Raw genomic sequence first — 13,441 nt, forward strand, 5'->3', positions numbered from 1 at the left:
TCCATCCTTCCCAGTTAAACCAAACGTCCATTATCATTTACTTCATTCATAACGTGGAAACGTATGAAGGCAATTGCTTGACACCCGAATACCCCTCGATATCAACCCTTCACAGTCTGAAGTATAACTGAGGCCCTGACAGTTTGCACTATTCCCATCCAACATGCGCTGCCATAGCTACAAGGAGTAGGTTGGTGCACAACAGGGAAACCAGTTGTGGCAAACGACACCTTAGTTTAAGTTGTCTCTAGGCTTCATTTGTCATGAGTGCGGTATCTGATTCCTCCTAATAGGAGTCAATAGTTAAAGGTTTTCTTGTTAACTAATTCATTACATCTGCTTCGATTTTTGACCATCCAGTATTTGCTGGCTGTTGTACAACTTCACCTCAATTCTTTTTTAAAAGACAAGTCAGTAAAAATTAGTTCTTTTGAACTTTAGTTGCCTTTTATCTCTCCTTCTTACATATTTCTGTAAACAGCAATGCATCCTCCACTTCTGATGTTACTCCTGAACATTAATCTATGCCAAGAAGCCTTTAAGATGTCGCTATTGTACATAAACAACAGCCAGTCAAAATCTCCAGCAATGTCATCAGTGACCATTGGTATAATATTAGAGATGCCATATTGTTAATCAGACACTACTGTGGGATATTACAATAGTATTTAATGGTCTCTAGTTTATACCTGGGTGAGTATCGATGAGAGCTTTAGCACAGGACGGTGGCCAACTGGCTGTATACTGTCGATCAGAGTCGGGACAGAGTTCAGAGACTGCTAAAAGAAAATCACTAACATGTGATGACACCGTGTTCGCTCACTGGGCTGCCCTCATCAGGGTCACTGAAGCTAATGGAACTGTCCTCCTCCAATTCCTCCTCCAGCTGCAGACTCCCCAAGGACAGCGTTTTCCGAGGCCTTGGTGAGGAGTTCACGGCAATGGGATTCCCCAGCACCAGCGGGTGACTGAGTGACTGAATGGCCTCCGAGTCAGAGTCGCTGGATTCTGACCCACTGCTGGTCGACCCGTCCATCAACTGGCCCCCTGGGGCGCGCTCCACAAGGCCGGCTGGGAAAAGTCTCTGGATCGGTGGATTTCGAGCAGCAGGGAAAAGACTGTTGGGCACAAACCTGCCTTCCGAGTGCAGCGCTCTGGGTGAGCAGAGCTTACGTTGGCTACTGTCCCTGTACTCATTCAATGGGGTGGAGGCCATGTGACTGAGGATGAATGGATCAGTCTCTGACCTATTCCATTTGCCCTGAGCTCTCTGTGAATGTGCTGGGCTTAAAGTAGGGGAATAGCTATTATAGCCATGCTGGCTGCGTTTACGGCTATCTCTATCTTCCGATCCATGTTTACAATGGCCGTTTTGTACAATAGCAGCCTTGGAACCTCCCCTGTTAACATTGGCATTGGGACTGGACCCTTTACTAGTCGGACGTATCGGTGTAACTGAGGGGCTATGGTTTTCTGAGCCACGAAATATCTCGTGAATCAGGGAGCTGTGCCTGGGCATCTGCGGCGTCCTCCCAGTGTAAAAGCAGAGTTCCTCGTCCATCGACTCTTCCCTTATATGGAGTGGAGTACCTGAGAATCGGAAATCCGGGGTCCCCTTACCTCTAAGGCGGGACACATTTCTCTCCCTTTCCACAAAGTATTCGCCACTGCTAAACTCATCCTCATAATTGTCATTTGTTTTTGACCGTGACCTGTTTAGCCGCCCTCTGATCAAGTCATGCTCACTATCTATATCACTGCAGTCAATATAAGGAATGGAAGAGCTGCTTCCATAAGCAGTATGAGATGCTGGACCTGCATTCTGTTGCTCTCTTGGGGGCTTCGCCAGTTGGACTTTGTCCCTCGCAGTTTCCTCCTGCCTGTCCCTCTTCGGGGTGCTCAACGGTGACGGACTCTTCTGCTCAACCCTGTTTTCAGCAGCTGACCGGGAAACCTCTAGACCCTTCCTCTGGCTCGGAGACGGCGCTCCCGTCGATGCTGAGCGTTCTCCGAAAGTAAAACTACCGCTCTGGAAAGAGAAGAGACATCTTGAAAATTGGTAAACGCTTCCGTTCAATTTTTAAAAAGAATAAAGCCCTTAACAATTCCCCCCCCCCCCGCCTTGCCCCCCGATTTTGAAAGAACACAAGTTACAGGAGCAGGAGTAGACCAGACGGCCTGTCAAACCTGCTCTTCCATTCAATACCATCATAGCTGATCTTGGGCTACAACTTAATTTTCCCTCCCGCTTCTCATATTCCTTAATTCCCTAAGATACAAAAAATACGTCTATCCCAGCCTTAAATGAATCCAACGATGGAACACGCTCATCCCTCTGGAATTTCAAAGATTCACACCCCTTTGAGCGAAGGAATTTCTCCTCATCTCAGTTCCAAACACTCGACCTCTCTCGCCAAAGTAAGACGCTCTTTCAAACTTATGTCTCTGCCCGATCCTGATGCATTTTACGTGGCGCAGTGTCAAATTGGGTCTGATAATGCTCCTGTGAAGTGCCTTGGGATGTTTTGCAACATTAAAGGTGCTCTACAAATGCACATGGTTGTTATCCACAACCCTCCATTCACACTGTGAGGGGTCACCTGGCTGGTGCTGTGCTGGACGAGTTCTTTGCCCTTGCCCACTCAAACTCACAAGGTCAACCTGAGGTCAACTAGCTGAGCAGAGGCCAGGGACTGAAGCAGGAACTGGGATAAATTCCGTACAGATTAGGGTATTTAACAACAATAAACCTCCCCCCCCCTATAGAAACGCTTCGAAAAATATCAGTCAGGTGATATTGTCAAACAATGAATGGGCTTTGATATTTTCAAATATCATACGCAAGATTTATTTTACAAGTACTGCCTGTGATTTAATATTATTTATAAACGATAGCGAAGCTTGGAGGTTAGAGTCATTCAGCACAGATGGAGGCCATTTGGACGATTATGTCTTTGAAAATCATAGGAACTAACACTTCTTGGGCTGCTTTGCCGATTGTTTGAAAATCTGTGTCCCCTGGTCACCCAACTTCCTGCCAGTGGAAACAGAATTCTCTTTATTTACTCTCTTTCCAAAGGAAACTTTCAAAATCAGATTGGCACTTATAAACCAGTGTTCTGTCAGGCTGATTGCCACACCCCACACCCTCCCCTGCCTCCTGGCCATCCCATAATCCCTGTAACATTCCTCCCATTACATCACTAACATTCAAGTGACTCAAATGAAAACAAAACAGGCCTGGGCTGCAATAAAGCTCTTTGCTCGGCAATATTCTTGATTTACTGACTTGTTTTGGCACCAGTGACGGCTGTTCAGGCAAACTTTGGATGGATCGCATTTTACTATGTTTCCTGAAAATGAAACAAAGAGTAAAATGAGTGTACAACAGCGACAATAATTAATCTGAACGGGAATCCACTCCCACACACTCCCCGGGAAAAAAATAACTAGCGACAGGAAGCGACTTCCCTTTGACCTGGGATGGCTTCCTTGCGCCTGAACATTTTACAGGATAGGTGATCAAACGGAGATAGGACAGGGGATCAGAAGCTTGCTTGGAGATGCGAGTTTTTAAAATAAATTCAGAGTACCCAATTCTTTTCCAATTAAGGGGCAATTTAGCGTGGCCAATCCACCTACCCTGCACATCTTTGGGTTGTGGGGGTGAGACCCACGCAAACACGGGGAGAATGTGCAAACTCCACACGGACAGTGACCCGGGGCTGGGATTGAACCCGGGTCCTCGGCGCCGTCAGGCAGCAGTGCTAACCACTGCGCCACCGTGCCCGCCCTGGAGAGGTGAGCTTTTTTAAAAAATAAATTTGGATTTCCCAATTTTTTTTTTTCCAATTGAGGGGCAATTTAGCGCGGCCAATCCACCTACCCTGCACATCTTTGGGTTGTGGGGGTGAGACCCACGCAGACACGGGGAGAATGTGCAAACTCCACACGGACAGGACCCAGAGCCGCGATGAGAGGTGGGTTTTAAGGAGCGTCTGAAGATGGGGAGAGTGAGAGGAGGAGAGGTTTAGGGAGGGAGTTACAGATCTCCCGGCCACGGCAACGGAAAGCACGGCTGCTACTGAGGGAGCGCAGGGATTGGGCGAGGCCAGAGCTGGAGAGAGGTTAGAGAGGAACAAGATTTAACTCTGATGAAGCGACTGGGATATTTCACTCTGTTTCTCTCTGCAGACCCTGACTGACCAATTGTTCAGATTTGAGGTGTTTGCAGTATTTTGCTTGTAGTAACAGCAGTGCATGAGTTTTAATGACCTTGTCCCTGATTTCTGCTGGACCCTGACTGGATAAGGTGCACAAGTGATGGGGGACGGGGGACGGGGGGGGGACAATAGTAGAAGAAGTATATAAGAAACATACTCACCTTTCAAACTGTATCTTTTTGTAACCTCCTTCTTTAACATAATCCAGGAGTTGTTTCTGGGTTCTCCCACTGTGACAGAGAAAAGGTTTTTGGTGAGAGAGAATAGGATAGCACAGAACAGAATGGTTCCAGCACAGGAGAAGGCCATTCAGCCCATCACGGCAATGCTGACATCTCTGCAAGAACGACTCAGCGAGTCCCATTGCCCATTCCCTGTGACCCTGCCATTCTCTTCCTCAATCAAATCTCCTCTCAACATGCTCTACTCCAAGGAGAACAGTCCCAACTGCTCTGTTCTATCCGTGTAATTGAAGTCCCTCAGCCCTGGAAACATTTATTCAATTCCCTTTTGAAAGTTCCTATTGAATCTTCTTCCACCGCCCTTTCAGGCAGCACCTTCCAGATCACAACCACTCGCTGTGTGGCAAGGAAAACTCTGTCCATCTACCCCTGGGGCCCCTGGGGCCCCCACCCACGGGCCCCCACCCACCCACCCACCCTCACCCTCCCAACACCCCAAGGTTGGCCTGGAGTCTCCAACAATTGAAGATCAATCTTCAGGACACCGCTGAGTGCAATCCTTGAGGAAAATCACGGCGGCATTAAAGAACATGGACGGGATTCTCCGATCGCTGACTCCGAAATCCCGTTCTCCGATCGGCCGTAGAATCCCCGTTCCTGCCGAAAACGAGGGCAGCGACGTTTTTGTAATGCTCCGCCTCCCTCAAAAATGGCGTACTCAGAGGAATACGCCGCACGCCGTCGGGACATCACCTGAGGCCCCCCCCCCCCCCACGATGTGCCGTGTCCCCGACGGCATCGCTCGCGTGTGCTCACACGGTTCGTGACCAGGCGTGGCAGCTGCGGACTGAGTCTAGTGCTACCACAGTCGAGTGGGGGGGCGTTCTGCTGGCAGGGGGCTGGCTGGGGGGCCTGGTGGGGGGGTGGGTCCAGGGATGGCGAGGCTGATTACTGGGGGGCAGTGTTTGGCAGGCCGGGTCCACGCGCGGACGCGCCATGTTGCACAGCGCGACCGCCGCAGGCCGCCCACGGACCTGGACATTCTCCGGCCGTACCCGCAGGTTAAGCCAGGGGCTTTACGCTGCGTGGCTGCTAGCCCCCCCCCACCGGGTGGAGCGTCGGAAGGGGGCGGCGCCGACCTTCTGGTCGTAAGACCAGGCGGATCCTGCACATATAGCCGCAGGATCGGAGAATCCACCCCGTAGCTCCTGAAATAATTTTCTTTACGGGATATGGAAACATTGTAAATGGGGGAAAACGAGGCTGATTGGCTGACAGTCAAACATTATCCAAATGAATCTTTTTGCTTTCCAATTGGCACAAAGTGGTGGTGGGTCACGAGGATGAATGTGTTGACCAACTGATGGCGAGAGGAGAGTCCCGTGTAAACCTCCAGGAGTACATTCAATCGGAGTTGGCATCCCTCCACCATTTCTTTCCCTGATTACCTTTGGTTGCTGACCCTCCTGCCCCAGAAACATATTCTCCTAATTTAATCCATTACATTGCTTCATGATTTTGAATGTCTCTATTAAATCTCCCCTTAACCTCTCCTGCTCCAAGGAGAAAAACCCCAGCCCCTCCAGACTCTCCACTGGCAATCGTCTGACAGGCAGGTGAGAGATATTTAAAAAGGGGGGGGTCACTGCCTACTAATACACTGCCCAATCTCAGAGAGGGTCTTTGGGAAGACTAGTATAAGCCATTCGAACTTTTTGAGAACAAAAGCTTTGCAATTCTACAGCGTTTTTCACAACCCCCGGCCAATAAGGTGTTTTGGAAGTGTAGCGACTGTTGAAATGCGGGATACACGTCAGCCATTTTGTACGCAGCAAGATCCCACAGACAGCAATGCGGTAATGATTGGATCATCTGTTTCAGTGATGTTGATTGAGGAAGAAATATTGCCTCGTGTTCTTTGAAATCATGCCGTGGTACCTTTGATCCATCTGAGGCGATAGACAGAGGCTTGGGCCGAAATCTTTCGGCCCTTGCCGTCAACGGGGCCTTGCGGCCCTGCCGATGGCGGCTCTGCGCACACGTTCCCCGGCGGTGCAGAGTGCAGGGCACACACAAAAAAAAACCCTGGAAGATCCCACTTCCGGCCCATGACAGGCCAACGACGCGGTAAATACGAAGCACGGTGAGGCCGGAAAACCCCACCCTTGGCTTAATGTCTCATCCTAGAAGCAGCACCTCCGGCAGGGCAGAGCTCCCTCAGTATGGCACTCGAGCGTCAGCCTGGGTTTCTGCGCTCAAGGCTTGGGAGTGGAGTGGAGCCATGAATCCTGTGACTGAAATTTGAGAGAGCTTCCGACTGAGCCGCAAGGGGAAGGCCTTGTGACAGTGGGCTGAATTTTATGGCCCTGTCACGGAAAGACGGAGCTGGAAAATGAGGGCGAGCCATTCAAAAGTCCTTCGGCTGGGGTGGAAAATCCCACCAGTGGTAAATTCCACCCACGGTCTGTAAAAGGAGAAAAATCAGCAAAAAAAAGGACAAGACCTCAACAGAAATAAGTTAATTTACCAAAACAAACGCTTGCCGGTTCATGGCCTCTGCAAGTAGCAATAACACTGAGTACTCGGAGGAAGGTATAACATTATTACCTAAACCTGAATGAAGAGCCTCGGCTGAAAAGAATGGGCTTGGGTTTTGGTTTGGGCTCCTCGAAGAGTCGGAAGAAGGCATGATATTCGACACAGATCTTCCAGAAAGCCTTGCAGGAATCACGGCTGGCCATGGAAAACTCCAAGGTGTCCTGACAGGACTGCAACAAGAAAGGAGAATCACAAACGCGCACAGAGACACTCGCGCCTCAGAACCGGCAGTGACCCCGGGAAGGAGCCTTGGGGTAAGGACACACTCACATTCATCTCTGGTCGGAATTTTATAAGGAATCGTTTCCTCTTAAAACTCAGCTTGCGAACCTTGGCCCAATTGAACGAGTTGATCTTGTTGGTGCCCTGCGTCAGATAAATGAGGGTTTCAGTGTGTTTAAGATTTTAATGGCTTCGCTCGCGTATGAACGGCTCAATCCATGTGCTGTTTAGCGCCTTGCACGGTGACTATTACCTGGAACACTATGATCCCAGTGTGAGACACAGACAGGTTGATCTTTGTGCCCTCTCTGTCCTTGGCGCAATGTTGCCGAATTCCGTACGTTTCTAATCTCCTGGCGATCTCCAGCAGCTGATAGTCAGAAGCAGCAGGGGTGTGTCCACTTGATGGGGTGAGGGGATGAGGAGGGAAAATATAATTTCACAGCAGGTCAAACCGCCAATTTTAATTATGCATTTACTACCCTAGCACCCCCCCCCCCCCCACCCCCGGGCCAACACCGCTCCCCCCCACCCCCCCCACCCCCATACCCACGCCCTTCAACCCAACCTCCCACTCCACTCCGACGAGATTCCAAACTCTCCTGATTTTTATAAACTCTACCGGGGGATGTGGGCGTCGCCGGCTGGGCCAGAATTTGTTTCCCCAGCCCGAATGGCCCTTGAACTGAGTGGCTCGCTCGGCCGTTGCGGAGGGGCCGTTAACAATCAACCAGGTTTGCCAGGGAGCCGGGAGTCACGTGTGGGCCAGACCGGGTAAGGACGGCAGATTTCCGTCCCCCGAGAGCCAGCTGGGTCTTTGCGGCACTCGACAATAGTTCACAGAGGCACGATCCGTACTCCAAACTTGCTGGCCGAGTTTAAAATTCCACCAGCTGATGAGGTGCGATTTGAACCCGTGGCCCCAGTGACGTCACCAGGATGTCACCGTCCTGCTGCCATGAATGGCCGGCAGAAGCTCTCCGTGACCTCTTGGCAGCGCCATGCAAAGACTGTCCACCAGAGGGTGCATGACCCTCAGGGTAAGCGGCTCACCAATTCCCAACTTCCTGCCCCAGGCAAACCAACAACAACTTATATTAATATAGCACCTTTGACTTAATAAACCGTCTCTGCTGAATGAGCTTTAAGGATGTTAGATGTCAATGTAGTTTGACTCAGCTCACCGCTCTGTGCCCACTGACATACAGCGGGTGCAGGTATTGGCAATGCCTCAATCACCGACTGGGGAGGGGGGTTACCGACTGGGGAAAGGTTGGGGGGGGTACGACACCGACTGGGAAAGTGTGAGGCGGAGGGGGGGGGGGGGGGGGGGGGGGGGGGGAGGGGGGAGGGGGGGAGGGGGGGGGGGCGACACCGACCGGGAAAGCGTGAGGCACGGGGGGTGGGGGGGCGACTGGGAAAGGTGGGGGAGACACTGGCTGGGGAGGGGTGAGGGACACCTACAGGGTAGGGGGGCATCAACTGAGAGGGGGGGGGAAACACGACTGGGCAGTGACCCTGACTGGGGGGAGGGATCATTATTGGCATGGTGGTGGGGTGGGTGGCACAGGGAACTCTGGCTGGGGGGGGACGACTATGGCTGGGGAGGGGGACACTCTGGCTGGGGGGGTGACTCTGGCTGGGGGGGGACTCTGGCTCGGGGGGACGACACTCTGGCTAGGGGGTACTCTGGCTGGGGGGGGCTTTGGCTGGGGGGGGGACTCTGGCTGGTGGTGGACTCTGGCTGGGTGGTACTCTGGCTGCGGGAGACACTCTGGCTAGGGGCTACTCTGGCTGGGGGGGGCTTTGGCTGGGGGGGGCTCTGGCTGGTGGTGGACTCTGGCTGGTGGTGGACTCTGGCTGGGGGGGGTCTCTGGCTGGGGGGGGACTCTGGCTGGGGGGCGTCTCTGGCTGGGGGGGGCTCTGGCTGGGGGGCTCTGGCAGGGATGGGCTCTGGCTGGGGGGGAACGCTGTCTGGGGGGGGACTCTGGCTGGGGGGACTCTGGCTGGGGGGGGCTTTGGCTGGGGGGGGGGCTCTGGCTGGTGGTGGACTCTGGCTGGGGGGACTCTGGCTGGGGGAGACACTCTGGCTGGGGGGGGACACATGGGGGGGACAATGGGCAGAGATATTGGAGGGGGGCACATTGGGGAGTCTTGGGCTGGAGGTGGGGTCGTTGAATCTACACTTGATATTTTGGTCTAAAGTTCTGTTTGGCGGGGGGCAATCAAAGACTGAAGAGGTACCCCAGAAGCCAATCAATGGGTTGCAGAAGGATTGACAACAAGATATTTGCTGTGCAGCTGAGGATAGAAATGGAGGCATTGCCAGAGCGAGGTATCGAGGAGATGCCACTGGAATGCGGAACAGCCTACTCAGTGTCCCCCTCCAGTCATGCAATCGACCTGCAGTCAACCCGCACTGACCATCTGGAGGGTAAATGTATGTTTCAATGTATGTAACCCCGCCTAACCAGCACACCTTTGGACACTAAGGGGCAATTTAGCGTGCCCAATTCACCTAACCTGCACATCTTTGGACCGTGGGTTGGGAGGAAACCGGAGCACCCGGAGGAAACCCATGCAGACACGGGGAGAACATGCAGACTCCGCACAGACAGTGATGCAAACCAGGAATCGCACCCGGGACCCTGGCGCTGTGAGGCAGCAGTGCTAAGCGCTGTGTCACCGTGCCGCCTGCAAATTTTCAGCCCAAATTGCTTTGTCACTCTTTACGTTTTAAGCTCTTCCTCGCTAACAACAGGGACTGGCTTCGCAATGAGATTTGCCATTTTCAATCTCTCAGACGTTACGTCCTCCAGTATCTAAACAGGGCAGAGGGATTCTGGGAATACAAATACACAAAAGCAGTGACACAGGCTAATTTAACAACCGAAAAAAATCCAACCCCTCTCATTGGCTCTTTCCTCCAGCATCACTCTAACTGTTTGAATTAGAATAAGTCTATATGGTCGAGATTTAAATAACGTTCTGACCACTGCAAACTCTGCAAGGCAGGGTGTGGATACCTACACGTGTTTGCGATGAAAGTCCGCTATCTTATCCTCCAGTGCTTCTTGCTGAGGTACATACTTGTTTTTCTCTAAGTGCTCGCGGATCAGCGTCTCGTCAAAATCCCCAATTTCCGCTGCAGCAAATCAGAAGGACCTGTGTTAATTCAGTTTGTTCGTACACAAGGACCCTGTTGTCCCGAGCAGAGTCAATGATCAGCGGATCGTCGCTGCGTTTGTGTAAATTCTCCCCATTCGCCGCTGCCGCGCATAGCTTCTGGGACCTTCCGATATGAGCTTTCACAGGAATGCGCAGCACAAATCCCTTGCGGAACTCGGACGAAGCAGAGTGCATTTTGGGGGGGAAGACAGGACATGTCGACTTTTGATGGCACGAGCTGCCAGGCAGTAAGTTTAAATGTCCAGTCCAAATGTTAGTGCATGGGTGAGCGGGTAAATGCGTAGGGCGTGAGGTGGGTAGGGCATGAGATATGTCAGGCATGAGGTGGGTAGGGTGTGAGATGGGTAGGGGTGAGGCGACTAGGGGTGAGGTGGGTAGGGGTGAGGTGGGTAGGGGTGAGGTGGGTAAGGGTGAGGTGGGTAGGGGTGAGGTGAGTTAGGGTGAGATATATCGGGGGTGAGGTGGGTAGGGGTGAGATATGTTGGGCATGAGGTGGGTAGGGGTGAGGTGGGTAGGGGTGAGGTGGGTAGGGGTGAGGTGGGTAAGGGTGAGGTGGGTAGGGGTGAGGTGAGTTAGGGTGAGATGTATCGGGGGTGAGGTGGGTAGGGGTGAGATATGTCAGGCATGAGGTGGGTAGGGTGTGAGGTGGGTAGGGGTGAGGTGGGTAGGGGTGAGGTGGGTAGGGGTGAGGTGGGTAGGGGTGAGGTGGGTAGGGGTGAGGTGGGTAAGGGTGAGGTGGGTAGGGGTGAGGTGGGTAGGGGTGAGGTGGGTAGGGGTGAGGTGGGTAGGGGTGAGGTGGGTAAGGGTGAGGTGGGTAGGGGTGAGGTGAGTTAGGGTGAGATGTATCGGGGGTGAGGTGGGTAGGGGTGAGATATGTCAGGCATGAGGTGGGTAGGGTGTGAGATGGGTAGGGGTGAGGTGGGTAGGGGTGAGGTGGGTAGGGGTGAGGTGGGTAGGGGTGAGGTGGGTAGGGATGAGGTGGGTAAGGGTGAGGTGGGTAGGGGTGAGGTGGGTAGGGGTGAGGTGGGTAGGGGGTGAGGTGGGTAAGGGTGAGGTGGGTGGGGTGAGGTGAGTCAGGGTGAGATATATCGGGGGTGAGATACGTAGGGAGCGAGGTCTGTAAGAGGGTGAGATGGGTAGGTGGGTAAGATGGGTAAGTGGGGAAGTGGGTGAGATGGGTTAGAGAGCGGGAGAGGTGAGTGTGCAGTCACGTCAGGTTGTTAGTCAGGTGAGGTTGGAAGGGATAGTCAAGTCCAGAGGATAGTCGGGTGGTCCGGTGGAGGGGGTTGGTTAGGTCAGGTGGGATAGTCCAGTGATTACGTGGTAGGTGAGCTCTGGCCTGGAGGGTAGTAGGGTGGGTCAGTGAGGTTGTCAATCAGGTTACAAGGGTAGTTGGGGGATCAAGGAGGCGACAGACGGGGAAGTGACTGATAGGGGTGGGTCAGTTGTGTAGTTACCCAGAAGTTAAGAGTAGGTTTTAATCGAACGTTTCCTGGGTCACCGATCCAAGTAAGTACTGCGGAACTTACTAACTGCGGTTAGTGGATTTGGACAAGATTCGTGCAATCCCAACCAGGCGCCTGGTGAATGGAGAGAACTGGTGGCGGACTGAGTTAACAGCGGGGACCAGCTCAGACAATCCTATCGCAGAGGGGGATGCTATTCAGCCCATCACATCTGTGGGAGCTCCTTGAAAGAGCTATCCAATCAGAAGGACACGGGAAAGGACTGGATGGTGTTGTTGATGGGATTGGATGAGGTTGGGGTGGGGGGGGGGGGGGGGGGGGGGGTGATTTGCGTCTGGGGTATAAACACGAGTGCAGCCCAATAGATCTCTTTCTGCGCTGTAACTTTGACATAATGTCCAGTTCTGACACTATAGTGAGTTACCCTAGTGTACACGTGTGATGTCCTGGCACAGGTGCTGAAGGAAACCCTTTGGGATAAACTACTGAGTGTGGATTTAAGCAACACCCGGGTGAGAATCTGCACCCAGTTCACTCACACTGCACAATATGTGACACCAGAAGTGCTGCACTTGAGTCGTTACAGGTCATCCTCCCCGAGGCCAGGTCCTGCTTGATTTGCAAAGCAAAGAGATACCTGCCAAAATATAAGACAATCGCCAAATCAATCGCCTTGCTAACGATGAAACAAAGATTGTGGGCGCGATCTCCCAGCCGCGTTGCACTCTCTTGCTCGGTGCGGCCGGTAGATCCCGGGGGAGGCCTCCCCTGGGAGTACCCAGCTGGGCGCTGTTCAGTACTGGTCCAGGTGGAACAGCACCCAGGGTGTCTCCTGCGCCATTGGAGACGCCCAAGCGGTCAGTGATAGTGCAGGGTAGCTCCCAGGCCCTCCCCCTGAAACGCGGGCACCATGGCACTGCCCAGCGGGCACCATCCTGCCATCCTGGCACGGTCAAGGTGCACAGGTGGCATTGCCAAGCTGGCAGGAGCACTGCCTGGGTGCCAGTGCAAGGGCGATGAGTGTCACAGTGGCACTGCCAAGGGTCAGGACCCGAGGGGGGCTATGCCCATGAAAGGATGGTGGGGGGGGGGGGGGATTGGAAGGGTGGGGGGTGCAGAGCTGGTTAGTAGGGGCCTCTGGGAGGTTGGGGGTTAATGGGTGAGGGCCGTGGAGTCGGGGGGGGCTCCTGAAAAGGGGCGTGGGTAGGGGTGTTCTGAAGCGGGGGGACACCCAGGGACTCCATAGCGGGGTGTCCTCACTTGGGGAGGGTGGGGTAGTGCCCATGTGTGTGGTGGATGACATTGCCCATAGGTGGGGGGGGGACCCACAAGCTCACTCAGAGATCGGTTCCCCCTTCAGCATGGCGGCCCGATCTCGGAGTTCAGCTCCCCCAGTGCTGAAAAAAATTCTAAGTCCGGCCTAAAGCGGAGAGGAACCACGCACACGCCCTCGCCAACCACACCACCACACTACGCCACCCAATGGCACCTCATGATCCTCTTCCCAACCAGCTCTTTGCACCTTCCATGCCAACCTGTGCCCCTGTGCACCCACACCTAG

At 53.3% G+C, this 13,441-nt stretch overlaps 1 protein-coding gene across 1 annotated transcript in view; it reads right to left on the reverse strand.

Annotated features, from left to right (window-relative positions):
* The window catches only part of LOC140391525 (FERM, ARHGEF and pleckstrin domain-containing protein 1-like), a 326,539-nt gene that overhangs the window by 105,346 nt on the left and 207,752 nt on the right, over positions 1 to 13,441 (reverse strand). Inside the window, 8 exon segments of the mRNA XM_072476099.1 lie at positions 1,816 to 2,029; positions 3,290 to 3,353; positions 4,385 to 4,453; positions 7,013 to 7,173; positions 7,274 to 7,369; positions 7,479 to 7,626; positions 10,256 to 10,370; positions 12,420 to 12,556. Of these exon segments, the coding sequence (XP_072332200.1) occupies positions 1,816 to 2,029; positions 3,290 to 3,353; positions 4,385 to 4,453; positions 7,013 to 7,173; positions 7,274 to 7,369; positions 7,479 to 7,626; positions 10,256 to 10,370; positions 12,420 to 12,556 (1,004 nt within the window).

This window comes from Scyliorhinus torazame, chromosome 15 (assembly GCF_047496885.1).
Source record: "Scyliorhinus torazame isolate Kashiwa2021f chromosome 15, sScyTor2.1, whole genome shotgun sequence".
Classification (NCBI taxonomy): Eukaryota; Metazoa; Chordata; class Chondrichthyes; order Carcharhiniformes; family Scyliorhinidae; genus Scyliorhinus; species Scyliorhinus torazame.